The sequence below is a fragment of the Lacerta agilis genome, chromosome 17 (genome assembly GCF_009819535.1).
Source record: "Lacerta agilis isolate rLacAgi1 chromosome 17, rLacAgi1.pri, whole genome shotgun sequence".
Taxonomy (NCBI): Eukaryota; Metazoa; Chordata; class Lepidosauria; order Squamata; family Lacertidae; genus Lacerta; species Lacerta agilis.
In genome coordinates, this window is record NC_046328.1 from 2,206,601 (window position 1) to 2,221,410 (window position 14,810).

General features: G+C 43.8%; 1 protein-coding gene across 4 annotated transcripts in view; it reads left to right on the forward strand.

Annotated features, from left to right (window-relative positions):
• The window catches only part of SCARB1 (scavenger receptor class B member 1), a 58,001-nt gene that overhangs the window by 30,811 nt on the left and 12,380 nt on the right, over window positions 1-14,810 (forward strand). For all 4 annotated transcript variants that reach the window (XM_033174532.1, XM_033174533.1, XM_033174534.1 and 1 more), the window contains exons 8-9: window positions 2,450-2,568; window positions 13,915-13,988. In XM_033174532.1, the coding sequence (XP_033030423.1) occupies window positions 2,450-2,568; window positions 13,915-13,988 (193 nt within the window). The remainder of the gene's footprint in view (window positions 1-2,449; window positions 2,569-13,914; window positions 13,989-14,810) is intronic.

A 14,810-nucleotide genomic window follows, 5' to 3' on the forward strand; every position in this document is an offset into this window, starting at 1 on the left:
CCCACCAGCCCTTTCTAGTATGGCTAGCAGTCAGGGACGGTGGGAGTTGTAGTCCAGCAACAGCTGGAGGGTGCTAGGTTGGGAGACAGCTGCCATAGCCTCTCACATGAATGTGGAAAGCCTTGCCTGATGTGAAGTCAGAAGCATTTCCATTCTAGCTCAGGGTTCGTTTTGCCAGTTGATCTTGGCTAGACTCCTTTTCTAGCCCTCCTGCCCTAGCTTTTAAGTGGATTTGCCAGGGTTTGAACCCCTAACATTTTGTTTCTAATTTATTTCTCTAATTTCACAAGATTTGGTTGCAATAAAATCCCCAGAGCAGTTTACAAAAGCCAAGTGAGTGCAACAGCAGCTTCCTGCAAGATGAAAACTTGGATCGTTCCTCTGCCTTACAAAATGCCCAATATCACAAACTGTTATGGGAGAGAACAATGGCAGTGCTGTTCTCTGTGGGGATTGTGTAATACTTAAAATGCTGTTGGGCAGACTTCATTGTGCGGGCATGTTCTCTCAATGTCATATAATTGTTAGTACCTCTTGGGGACATACAGGCTCAGAGGCTGACTTTGGGCTACTCACTCTCTCAGCCTAACTTACCTCCATGGGGCTGTTAAAATAAAATGCAGTGGAAAAAGCCATATTTGCCACCATGGATGCCTTGGAGGAAGGGCAGGACCTTTCTTGTAATTTGAATCCAGTGATTCGAATCCTACCCTCTGAAGCAAAAGTAAACAAGTTTGCTGCATCTTCCATCTGACACCCATTCAGATACTTGACGATGGCTATCATATCTCCTCTCAGTCTCCTCCTTACCAGGCTAAACATACCCAATTCCCTCAACTGTTACTCTTGAGACTTGGTTTGCAGACCATTTATCATCTTGGTTGCCCTCCTTTGCACACATTCCGGCTTGTCAATATCCTCTTTGAATTGTGGTGCCCAGAACTGGACAAATGACTCCAAGTGTAGTCTGACCAAGGCAGAATAAAGTGGTACTATGTCTTCCCTTGATCTGGACACTAGACTTCTGTTGATGCAGCCTAGAACAGTATGCCTGTAGAAATCAGATGCCTGATCTACCCACTTGAGACTCCCAGCAGCCACTGGCACTCAGAGGCATACGACCTCCAACAGATGAGTTAGCCATCATAGCTAGCTAGCTAGTCCTCCTTTTATTTAAGCCATCAAACTTGGTGGCCATCTCTGCTTCTTGTGGGAGCAATCTCATGAGAAAAGGCAGTGGCTGAGTCCCAGAGCATCTGCTTTCCATGCAGACGGTGCCACATTCAGTCCACAGTGCCTCGAGGCAGAGCTAGGAATGTCCCCTGCCTGAAACCCTGGAGAACCTCTGCCAGTCAGTGGTAGAATGTTCTGAACTAGATGGATGACCTAGGGTCTGACCCCATGTATGTCAGAATGAGGTTTCCAGGGGCCAAGTGTGTCTTCTGTTGGCACTTTTGCCTTAGCTAGCATAAGGAAAATAGACTTCTCATTTGCACAATTCATACTGGTAGCCTGACCTGGATGGTGGGTTTTTTGTGTGTGTGTTCATGGATCCTTGGTTAACTTGTGTTAATCAGTGGCTTTCCATTCACAGCCTCTCTCTTGGAAATGTGTTAATATCACCAATTATTTGCCCTAATCTGTAATTCTCTTCAGAATTAGGATAAGTATTTTCAAGCTGTCGTTAAGAAGTGGCCCAGTCCAGCTGTGTTAGGTGCCAAGTTGGTTAAAGAGTATGTATTCCCTTAAAAATGGGGGCAGGGGAGGGGGCTGCTCCAGGATTGGTAATGAAGTTGCTGTCCACAGCCACTTTTTGCTTCATCCTTGGAAAACCAGCCCCAGCTCAGCCCCAGGGAGGAACAGTTGCAATCTATATTGAATGCAGTGAAGGCTGTTGCCTCTGGGAAGCCTACAAGAAGAACGCAGCAGCACCAGATGGCCCTGCTGTGAAAACAGTTTGCTGGACTGGAATTTACCTTTGGTGTGAACCCACAGGGCTGCTCTTACATTTTATGTTGTCTTCCTGAAGGCCCCCACTGCTCTAAAAACATTGCCTCTCTGTATTTACTCTCAAAATATGATTTTTGGCACTTTCTTACTGTGGTCAAGGCATGCATTTGGCACAGAAGATGCTATTCACGGTAATGTCTGATTACATGTTTGTTTGCCTGCAAAATCATATTTTCTTTCACCCACTGGCGTGTCACACAATATCCTTTCTTGCAGTTTTGCATGCGGAAGATCAGTTGTTGTGGTTGTTTTTTAAGTGACATTTCTAATCTTCATGATCATAAATGGTGTGAAATACTGTTTATCATTACTGGCTGAAATATTCCAAAGGCTTAAAAAAAAAAATAATCACAGGATTAGGAATGGGGGGAGTACAGGTAGCGAGATGATTCCATGCCTCAAACAGCTTCGTTTTGATCTGCTTGTCTTTCTTCTTTAGATGCACCAGTATTCTTGTCCCATCCACACTTCCTGAATGCTGACCCAGAACTGTTAGAGACAGTGGATGGCTTGCATCCCAACGAAGAGCAGCATGGGCTTTTTGTGGATCTGCACTCGGTGAGTCAACCATTCATCCACTAACTCTGGTGCTTGCTTGCTTGTCTAGTGGGCGTCACTGTGGTGATGGAACGGGGGAGGGGGGCTTTTTAGGTTAGAGAACAGGCAAGTCAGAGGAGGCATGATAGAGGTGTATAAAATGATGTACGATGTGGAGAAGGTGGACAGAAGGAAGGTTTTCTCCCTCTCTCATTTTACTAGAACTCCAGATTGGGCTTGTGAAATGAAACTTGCAAACCCTACTGTATTTAATGTTATCAGGCTCTTAGATGTAGAAGAAGAGTTTGGATTGGATTTCACTACCCTAAGGAGTCTCAAAGCGGCTCACATTCTCCTTTCCCTTCCTCCCCCACAACAAACACTCTGTGAGGTGAGTGGGGCTGAGAGACTTCAGAAAAGTGGGACTAGCCCAAGGTCACCCAGCAGCTGCATGTGGAGGAGTGGAGATGCGAACACGGTTCACCCAATTACGAGTCTACCGCTCTTAACCACTACACCACACTGGATGTAAGCCTTCTGGTCGCCTCTTGATTACAATAATATTTTATCAGCACAATGAGGATCCTCATCTGTGACCCACAATATGGCCTGTTGAATGGAAGAGTAGATTGCATCACTTTAGATTATGGGCAGGCGAGGAGGGATACCATGCTTTGAATGCACCATCATGTTAAACGTAATGGTCTGTAAATAGAAAATTGGTGGCAGCGTTGGTGGGGGTGAGGAATTCTAGCCTGACTTGTTTCCTGCTGTTCTAGTTTTCTACATGCAAGAAGGGAGTGCGGTATTCACATTTTCAAATGTCCCAATATGCAGTGATAAAGTCCATTTACCAACACATTATGCTACATGGGTGGACCAGGGTTATTATGATGATGATGATTGCTACCACTACCACCCACCCTTCACCAGCAGGCAGGTTACAACAATAACAAATGGAAAAGTTAAAACAAATATGCTATTCCAATAGGCATGAACGTAAGTTATATATTTTCTGTTCTTTTGAAACTAACCTGGGAAGTTACTCTTGGTACAAACCAGACAGCCTCCCCTTGATCTGTAGGAGGCAGTTTTACAATCTCGTCCGGTTGCACCTATATCTAATCTGCTCTTCATGTCTATCATCTGTTTGTGGCATATGGCTTGCCATGGATTCCATAGTACAAGGATATTTTTTATTATTGCACTGATTAAGGTAGCTTTAAAATCATAAATCAATTAGTGCAGTGATTTGTCTCAAATGGTGGGGGCCGGCTCCCTCTCCTTGTGGGAGTGTGGGCAGGACACCTGAAGGTGAGGCATGTGGAGATACGGGATGGCGGAAGAAAGATCTGTGGCAGACAGAGCAAGAATTGCTTTCTTCCTCCTGGCAGAGGTTTGAGCATTGTAGTCATCCAACCTGTAGCTTTCTTGGCATGTCCAGTTAAAACAAGTATGGGGAACCTTTGGTCCTTCAGATGTTGCTGAACTACAACTCCCATCACCCCTAGCCATTGGCCATGCTTCCTAGGGCTGATTGGAGTTGTAGTTTAGCAACACTTTGACGGCCAAATGTTCCCTACTCTTGAGTTAAAGGGACATCAGGTGGTATCAGGGACTGGCTGGACACTGAGGAGTGGAGGCTGGATCCAGAGGAGAAAGGGAGACTGACTTGGAAGAAGGGATCAGTGATCTGGGGGAGCTTGTAACAGCCAGGAGACGAGAATCAAAGGCAGGAGACGCCTCATTGGGTGCACACCTATGAACAGTTGAGAGACGAAGGACTGAGGGACATACCTTGTCCTAACGTGTAAGTGTACTTTTGAGAATAAAGAGTTAATTCTTTCCTCTGGACCTTCCTTGGCTGACAGTGCTATGGCAGGTAGCCCATCAAGCTCAGGATTGCCTATGATGGGCAACAGCTTTCAAAGGCACATGGATGGAGAACTTATAGCTTCCAGATGTTGTTGTACTCCGCCTCTCATCAGCCTCAGCCAACAATGCCAGAGGGGAGTTGTAGTTCAGCAGCATCTGGAGAGTGGCAGGTTCCTGACACCTGGTGCACATAGTGCATACAAAAATGTGTATTTTGTTGTTGAACTCCATCTCCCATCAGTCCAAGGCATTATGGCCAACCAGCAGGGATTATGGGAGTTGTAGTTGTAGTGTTGCTACACCTGGAGGAACACGGCTTCCCATTCCCGGGACTAATGGTGTGACTCAGCTTTGTCAATGTTACTTCGCAACCAAGGTGATAGCATTTTTAATTTCACCCAGTGTGGCAATAAGATGGTTAGGAGAGAACTGGAACAGCAAATGTGTAGATGAGAGATTACAGTTAAAAACAAATCAATAGAAAACCTCCTAAACACCTTCCTAAATGGGGAAACAATTGCAACACAAAATCTGTTATGTGCAACACAATTTTAAAAACACACACACACAGAGACGACAATAGTTTTATTTAGTTTTATGTAACTAGCTTAAGTTATTTATTCAAATCATTTTTATTTATTAGTAACAGAACAATCGCAAGACAAACAGACAGCTACATGTTGTACACACAATAATTACATCAGCCATCTCTCACTTCAAAAGAAGCTAAAAAGAAGGCCTGAACACACAAATTCAAGCAGAAGCCAAAAGAACAGTTTTCCTTTCGCCCAGCAGGTCACACTAGGTCAAAGGGTCTGAGGATTATTAAGAGGTCTGGGCTGCTTTGGATTGCTTCACATTTCCAAAACAAAAACAAAAACAAAAAACCCAACCTCTAAGAAGTATATAATCTATCTTAAAATATCAATTAGAACATCACTTTAGTTGGTTAGAGCATGTTGTTGATAATTCCAGTGTTGCAGGTTCGATCCCCGTCTGGGACTGCTGCATATTCCTGTATTGCAGAGGGTTGGACTAGATGTTCCTCAGGTTCTCTTCCACCTCTACAATTCTGTGATACAGTAAAGACCCACATTTAAAGCAACATAATTAAGAGAAGAACAAAAGAGTATTCTAAACATAAAAAAGAAAAAAGAAATTACCATTAAAAAAATACAATATATAAATTCCACATAAAAAGAAAGTAACACAAAGAAATGGCAATGTTACTAGTGGTTACAGCGTTGAACCTATGCCCGAATTGTGTTGGCCCCCGAGCTCTCTAGAGGAAAGGTGAAGTATAAACATCGCAATAAATAAATGAAAGTGCAATATAGCCGTACTCATAATTTGGTATTGCATTATACCATCTCAGGTCAGGTATGTTGGATCTTGAGAAGAATGGTGCTTTCTTCAGCAAACATTGTCTCCAATTTTACATACTAGATTTTTACTTTCCTTCTTTTACTCTAAGCCCCATCTGCACTATACATTTTAATGTAGTATCATACTGCTTTGAACAGTCATGGTTGTCCCTGCAATGCAGAATCCTGGAAACTGTCGTTTATAGAGGGTACTGAGAGCTGTTAGGAGGCCCCTATTCCCCTCACAGAGCGACAATTCTCAGAGGAGTTGAACAATTAATCCCTCTTCCTAGTGAACTTGTTTGGGAGAAGCCATGGCTGTTTAAAGTGGTATGATACTAAATGTATAGTGCAGATGGGGCCTAAATTTAGTTTTGTCATTCAGAGAGCCTGATGCAGCTATAGCAGGTCTCAGGAGGAACTACATTAAGCCTGATCTTTGAACTTTTACACTGGACTAATATAGATTAAAGGAAAGGTTATTTTTAACATGCTTCTGATAAGTAGTTTGATTTTTTAAAAAACTAAATTACCTTATTTATTACACTTTGCATCCCAAGGCACTTGAGAGAGCATTTTAGTCTCATAACAATTTTTACCTCACAGTTGCAGAAAAGCAGGACTGGGCCTTTTGTGAGGCAGAAGGACAGCTATTTTGTGTGGTTAAGTGTCTGACTAGGACCAGGAAGAGCCAGGTTCAAATCCTGTTACACAAAGCTCACAGAGTAACTGACCAAAGACCACCAACTCTCAGCCTGACCTACCTCACAGGGTGGTTGTGAGGACAAAATGAAGGAACTGGGGATGGCCATGTACTCTTCCTTGAGCTCCTTGGAGGAAAGGCAGGATATAAATGTCATGCATTGGATCTGCTATATAGTTTGGAAAGCTTCACAGTACAAATACATTATTACAACAATATGCCTCATCACAGTAAAACATTGCAAGTGGACTTATGCCAAGTGAGGCCGTTAGCCATCTTTCACAATACAGTATTGTCTAACTGGGCAGTGAGTGGTTCTCCATGGCCTCAAGCCAAAGGTATTTCCCAGCCCCTCTACCTGGAGGTGGCTAAGCTGTGGCCTTCCGGATATTGTTGGGATTCCAACTTTCACTAGTCCTGGGACAGCCCACCCGTGAGGCACCCTGCTTGTTCCCGAGGCAGATCTTCACTCACCCCTTCTTCCCTGGCGGGGAAGGGGACGCCATTTTGTAGTTCACCTCAGGTTCCGAAATGCCATGGGCCGGCCCTGCACCAGCTCCAACGCACATGGCCAATGGTAAGGGCTATTTCCTGGGCCTTCTGCACTCAGAGCATGTGCTCTAAAATGGCAGATTTGTGTTCTTTGTCAGGTTAGAAAGATCAGGGGTGGTGTCAGTCGAGTAAGTTGTATTTTTATGTGTATTTCAAACGAATACATACTTTTGTATGTCCGTTTATATTCTTTTCTTCTACTCCAAGAGGATTCCCCTAAAGGGATACAATTGTTAAAAAACAGCTAGCTTAGAACAATGATATAACAGTAACTATACAACAGCATAAAAGCAGCCACGGCCAGCCCTATCATTAGACAGAGGGAAGCAGTTGCCTCAAGCAGCTGGTTTTCGAATTCCAGAGAGGCAGTAAATTACGTCTAAGTTAATGGACTGCTGTATTCTACTGCCAAGGACAGGCGCTTCACAGGATTGTCTGTTTCAGATCCCAAAATAATTAGGCAGGCCTGCAGAGGGACATCGCTTTTGCTGTTCCACCTCAGGCAGCATGATATATTGGGCACTAAATGAGGGTATTTCAAGCCGGAGCTGGACAAGGTGACAGCTCTTTATTTGAAAAAATATCAAAACCTGGTCAAGGAAAAACATTTCCACCTGGCGCATCACACAGATTTAATAATGGCCACAGACTTGGACAACTTTATTTTTTTTTAATCATTTTTATTAATTTTTCAATAAAAACAGCCAATTAACATATCCATCAAATCATAGTCATAATCCAATTAAAAACAATAAACTAAAATAAAAAACAACCAAATTACAATCCAAATTATTAATTTTTCCAGGCTTCCCATAGTCTGGACCTCTGAAGTATATCTCCAATATCTTCGTTCCTGCCTTCTTCTTGTTCTCATATTTTCCACATTCTGATCTTAATGCTTTAAAGGTCTCCGTCCCTGGCTATGCGATTCTCAATCATGTCAGAAATCATATATCCTTTCATCCATCGAGTGCAGCTTTATTTGTGTATATATATTTTTTCACCTGTCTATTTCCAACGCAGCTTTTCCTGACTTAATTCCAATCTTCCAATCTGGGCTGTTGTCCGAGTCTATCGTTTGAAGTTTAATGACAGCAACTTCCAAGTTGTTCAGTTGTTTCCATTGTTAAATTGTTGATCATACTGTTTGCAATATTGCAATATATTCCAGAGATACAAGTCATTTGGCAATCCAGAGATACAAGTCATTTCCTGGAAACCACACAATCCCCGCCTCTGGGCCCTAGAAGGGGGGTTGCTGGACATCCATTTAGCCTTCTCTCTCGCTCATAATGAAGAAATTCTGCAAACAGATGCATTGTATGTTATCCCAAATTGTTGCCTGAAGTCATTATAAAGTCAGCTAGCAAGTATTTCCCACTTCCCTCAAAAAAGGGAGGAATTCTCATTTTTCCGTGCTGCATCATATTAAGAAGCGCCATCTTGTTTCTTCTTTTATCTTTATCAAGTCTTTCAAGTCTAAGTAAAGCTGCACAATTGAATACTTAATTATAAATAGACGTCCATCTGTACTTTTCAAAAAAATTAGGTTTTTTAATGAGGCTTGGCATAGAAAAACAATTGTAGGTATTAAGAAGAAGAAAAAAGAACGTACCAATCACCTCCATAATCCAAACACCATGATGAAGTCCAAGCTTTGAAGTCCAAGCTTAAACACCAGGGACTGTGCAGTTCTGCAGGTTTTTTCTCAGTCTTCTTCAGTCCAGACTATCTGTTTATTGTCCAAATCTAATTATTTTATCAAACAGATATTTCCAGCTTATGAGAGTGACTTCGGAGAGTGCCAGCCATGTCCTGCTCTGGGACCCAGCATCCTGCCGCTTGCACCTTGATGCAAGCTGACAATCTTGGACAGTTTGCGGGTCTATGAGACACTCCTCCCCCACCCTGGGTAGTCTGCCAGGGCTAGTTACTCCCATATCAACCCTGAATTACTGGCACGGCTGAGGTCCGATCGTGTGGGAGTCAGCCATTTCTCACCACCGGAAACAGGAAGCCCAGACTTGGACAACTTTAGAAGGGGGTTGGACAAACTCCTGGAAGTTAAGGCTTTCAGGGGCTTCTAGCTATAATGGCAGTACACTAGTGTCTGTGGTGGTATCCTCCTGGATACCAGTTGAGACAGGTGTGGAAGGCAGTTAATAAGCAACAAGGAAAAGTAATAGTTGCTGGGAAGCGTAAGTGAGGAGAGTGCTGTTGCGCTCTTGGCCGGCTTTTGGGCTTCACTCAGTTGGTAGAGCACGAGACTCTTAACTTCAGGGTCATGGGTTTGAGCCCCACGTTGGGCAAAAAAATCCTGCATTGCAGGGGGTTGGACTAGATGACCCTCATGGTCCCTCTGAACTCTACAGTTCTATGATTCTATGAAATGTCGGTGCCTGGCATCTGGTTGGCTGCTGTGAGAACTGAATGCTGGAAGGGCAGCAGGGGACTTTGGTCTGATTCAGCATGGCCCTTAGTGTTCTTTGGTTATCTTGTGTCAAGATAACTAACAAACAAACAAAAAACACCCTCTGGTGAATGACCTGTGTTTTCTTTCCCCCTCTCTTTCTTTTGGTGAAATGCTGCTGCTACTGTTTATTCATTTTTGACATTTGTATGCTACCCCATGATATAAGGTTCTCTGGGAGGCTATAATGAACAAGTTTCGAATAAGAAAAACCTTTAAAAACACAAAACATAAATACAGCAGAAGCAAACAAAAACCCCCACTAATTTTTGCTCACCCGCAATTACCATACAGATTTTAAAACAGAGAGGCCTAGATTATTCTTTGCTAGTTGATGGCTTTTCCTTCCTTTGAATACTGACTGCTTTGTGCACCTTGTTGAAGTATATAGGAATTACAGTGTTAAAATTAAATTAAAAACAGTTTTAAATTAAAAGAATGAATTCTATGATAGGGATCATTAGGAAAAGAAGAAGAGGAGTTTGGATTTGATATCCCACTTTATCACTACCTGAAGGAGTCTCAAAGCGGCTCACATTCTCCTTTCCCTTCCTCCCCCACAACAAACACAGTGTGAGGTGAGTGGGGCTGAGAGACTTCAGAAAAGTGGGACTAGCCCAAGGTCACCCAGCAGCTGCATGTGGAGGAGCGGAGATGCGAACCCGGTTCACCCGATTACGAGTCTACCGCTCTTAACCACTACACCACACTGGATGTAAGCCTTCTGGTCGCCTCTTGATTACAATAATATTTTATCAGCACAATGAGGATCCTCATCTGTGACCCACAATATGGCCTGTTGAATGGAAGAGTAGATTGCATCACTTTAGATTATGGGCAGGCGAGGAGGGATACCATGCTTTGAATGCACCATCATGTTAAACGTAATGGTCTGTAAGTAGAAAATTAGCAGCGTTGGTGGGGGTGAGGAATTCTAGCCTGACTTGTTTCCTGCTGTTCTAGTTTTCTACATGCAAGGAGGGAGTGCGGTGTTCACATTTTCAAATGTCCCAATATGCAGTGATACAGTTCATTTACCAACACATTATGTTACATGGGTGGACCAGGGTTATTATGATGATGATGATGATTATTGCTACCACTACCACCCACCCTTCACCAGCAGGCAGGTTACAACAATTACAAATGGAAAAGTTAAAACAAATATGCTATGTAACTTATATATTTTCTGTTCTTTTGAAACTAACCTGGGAAGTTACTCCGCTCTTAATCACTACACCACACCACACTGGCTCTCATGATTGAAAATAAGACTCCCAATTATCAAACTGCCATTATAAAAATTGATGATGCAACCACACCTGGAACATTGTGTACCATTCTGGTTGCCCCACCTCAAAAGGAAAATGGGCCAGGGCATATTGGCCAAAGTATGCTAAGTGTGCTGCAATATTTCAGTTAAATAAAAGCCCCGATGGAGTCAGAGTAGCTGCCTTTTGGAGAGGCTTCTTGTCATATATGAGTCACTGATCACTGCTTGCCTCTTCTCTTTAAGAAGGCAGATACCTGAAAAGCAGCTCAGGTAGAAATGCCAGCACTAGCTTCCCCCTGACAGCAGGTAATTCTTATACCTGGACAGAAGTGGAAGTGTGAGGAGTTATGGGAGTTTCAACTTTGCCCCAGCAACATTTAGAAAACATGGACTGAAAGTCCATCAGGGATCAATGAGTAGATGTCTAGATGGTTTTTGCAGTAGGCTGGCAAAGGTTTCAGACTTGCTCTTAGCTTTAACAGACCCACCAAGTGGTCTGTCCCTATTTTCCAGGGGTGGTCACGGATTTATAGAAGCATTCCCGGTTTCTGATTTGATCCTGGAATGTCTGGTTTTTGCTTAGGGAGTCTATTTTCATCAGAGAAATGTTGGAGGGTATGCAACAATTCTGAGTTTTTTGGGGGGGTTACATCCTTGTCATAGCTCACCTTGTACTAATTTCTTCTCTCTCTTCCTCATTGTTCCATACCTGTAGAATAGGAATATTAATAGGTTGTCTTTGATCAGTTTTTTATGACAGTTTTTGTATTTACATCCTTAATCTGTACTTAATCAGAATTAGGTTTGGGCTTTGTTATGCAGGTCATTTCAGTGGCCTGGTTAGGACACTGAACTGAGCCATGGTTTGTTTTATACCATGGCTTAATTGTGAGTGTGCCTCCTCCTCCTCACCACCACCATGCGTAGCACAAACAAGCGTTTGTGTAGCTTATGTGTGGTTTGTCGTGCAGACCTGATTGGTATGAAACAACACATGAACACTAAGCCTGAAGAAAGCCAAGCTTAGGTCTTAGCTCACTGGTTGCGGCTTGTCTGAAACAAACCATGATTTGGGGTTACATGACAAACCAGGTTATACATGGTACCTGAGAAGGGGTGGAAGATGGAGAGGGGAAGAAGCATGTTCACAGTGAAGTTATGGTTTGGCTTAGCACAGGGGTAGGCAACCTAAGGCCCGTGGGCTGGATGCGGCCCCAATTGCCTTCTAAATCTGGCCCACAGATGGTCTGGAAATCAGTGTGTTTTTACATGAGTAGAATGTGTGCTTTTATTTAAAATGCATCTCTGGGTTATTTGTGGGGCATAGGAATTTGTTCACCACCACCCCCAATATAGTCTGGCCCACCACCATCTGAGGGACGGTGGACTGGCCCACAGCTGAAAAAGGTTGCTGACCCCTGGCTTAGCATGTCACATGAACAAGGCTGCTGTGTGACTCATGGGGTCCATCTGGCAACTGACTCCACCCCTTGTGCCATCTTTCTGGCTTGTCCTCCAGGCTGCCATTTTGCATCTGGCAAGTTGGTGGACCTTGGGATTCTAGCTGAGAAAAACACCACACAAATCCCAGAAGCCTATGGGAAATTTGCTCACCCATGGAGGTAATGAGGTGCATCCAACTGAGTTTTCTTTGGAGTAGACCTGTTGCAATTAACAAACTGGTTAGTCATGGCCCTTAGTTTCAGTGGGGCTCCTTAGAGTGGGACTAACATTTTGCACAACCCACTGGCTTCATTGCAAACCCTCTAGCTTTTGCAGCCACAGTCATAGTGATGGGCCACAGGTGAGCGTCATTGTAGCATCAGGAGCACCTCCCTTGACATGCTGGATTTTCTTATCTTTACAAGTGCTGGAATCATATGTACTTTCTGTCATATTAAAACAAAAAGGATTGTGCTTCTCCCTGCCACACACCCTGGTTGTGTCAACTATAAAACTAAGCACCACAGCAATAAATACTTTATTGAAGTAACTGTAATTAAGGAGATAAGATATTCAGTGGTTGGTGCTAGGAGGTATATAGCTTCAACAAGATAACTACTCTGCATAAAATGTTTTTTTTGGGGGGGGGGGTGAGTTGTGTCTTGACTACTCTGGGTCAATGAACTTGGCCAGTCCTATGGCAGAGGTTTTCCTCTGGCTGTCCCCACTGTCAGAGGTGACATGTCTGGCAGCCAGGGAGGGGCCTTTTCAGTGTTGGCTCCTCATTTATGGCCCATTCTCCCCAAACAAGTGAGGGAGCCACTGTGATGTAGCCGCTCCTAACTCCCATCAGCAAGCATGACCAATGGACAGGTACAATGTGAGTAATAGTTCACAACATCTGGAAGGTACCACATTGGCAGTGGAAGCTGGTCTATCAGGGCAAATGGGGCATTGCCCCACAAAATGGCCCCCACCTGCCTGCCACCCAGTGCAGAGGGAGGCACTGCCTATTAGCTTTGTCCTGCTTAATCCAAGTGTTGTACTTGTACTCAGCAGGGAGGAAGATTAGGACAAAAGTAGAATAGCAGGCTTTGCCTAGCATTAGCTTTGGCGCCACCTAATGTTGGGCTCCCTGCCTCTCACCCTACCAGTCCCCATGGGCACCGGCTTCCACTGTACATTTACTACCTGTGGGGTAGAGGAATGTGACCAAAGAAGGCAAGGTCAAATTCCTTCTCAGCTACGAAATTCACTGAGTGATGTTGGACCAGCCAGTATCTCTCTGCCTGACTTACTTCATAGATTTTCTTGTTTTTATAAGTGCTAGAATCTAGGGTATATGGGCTTTCTGTCATGCTGAAATAAAAAGTGTTGTGTTTCTCCCCCACTGCGCTCCATGCCAGTTGTGCCAGCCATAAAACCAACAGCCCTGGAAATAAAGACTTTATCAAACTTTTAATGGTTACTTTTTATTTTGCTATGCTGTGACTTCTTTTAAAAAGTGACTTAGTGTTTTGCTGCTGCTATCTCATTTCATTGCTTTTTTTAGGATTTCATTTGGTTTTGTGTGCTGCTGCTGTGAATTGCTTTTTTAGGCTGTCAATTCTGGAAGAGCAGTGTAAAAGTACTTAAACAGGGGGAAAGTTTTTAAAAGATAAAATCCATCTCTTTCCTCCTAATGCAGTTGACTGGCATTCCTATGAATTGCTCCATCAAGTTGCAGCTCAATCTTTTTATGAAGAAAGTCCCCGGCATTTGGTAGGTAGCAAAGTTCTCAAGGTGCCATGAGCTTGCTTATTTTCAACCCTGTGACCCTCTTCTCCCTCCGTCTTGGGTGTTCTTCTCATCCAGATTCACCCCTTCCTCAGGCAGCTTTGGCTAGATCAGGTTGCTGGATGGATAACATTTATCAGCCTGAGGGCCACATTCCAATCTGTGCAGCCTTCCGGGGCCATATGTCAGTGTTGAGCAGAGGCAGAAATGGACAGAGCAGTGAATGTAAATTTTATCTAAGTACACTAGGCTAGTTTTCACACACACACACACACACACACACACACACACACACACACACACCCCTGTATCCTCCATCCAGAGAAGCAAGAGGCATTATCAGAATTCAGGGACCATATTCCAGCCATGCAAAAACAGTTGAGGTGAAAAGCAGAGCAGTTGAAGTGGGTGGTTTCTGGAGTGAGGGGATGGCCTGGGAAAACTTCTCAAGCCATGCAGGGCCATATCTGGCTCCCTGGTCTGAGCTTCCCCACCAATGACCTTTACAAAAATCAATGGTTTCAATGAGCGCATGGCGCGCGCGCGCACACACACACCTCTCTACTCACGCAAGCAGGAGGCATTAATCACAGTTCAAGGCCATGCTGCATCCAGGTAACAGCATTCAAGGAGGGATGAATGCCTGGAGGAGCATTTCCCTTAAAACTATCTATAAGATCAACTACAGCTTGTCTATACAGCAAAGGGGTGTGGCTAGGGAAAGTGCCAAGGGCCCAATACAGAGGCATTTGGGCCCTGGACCTGAGACCTCTCACCTCTGCCTTGGCATGTAACATTCAGCTGGGC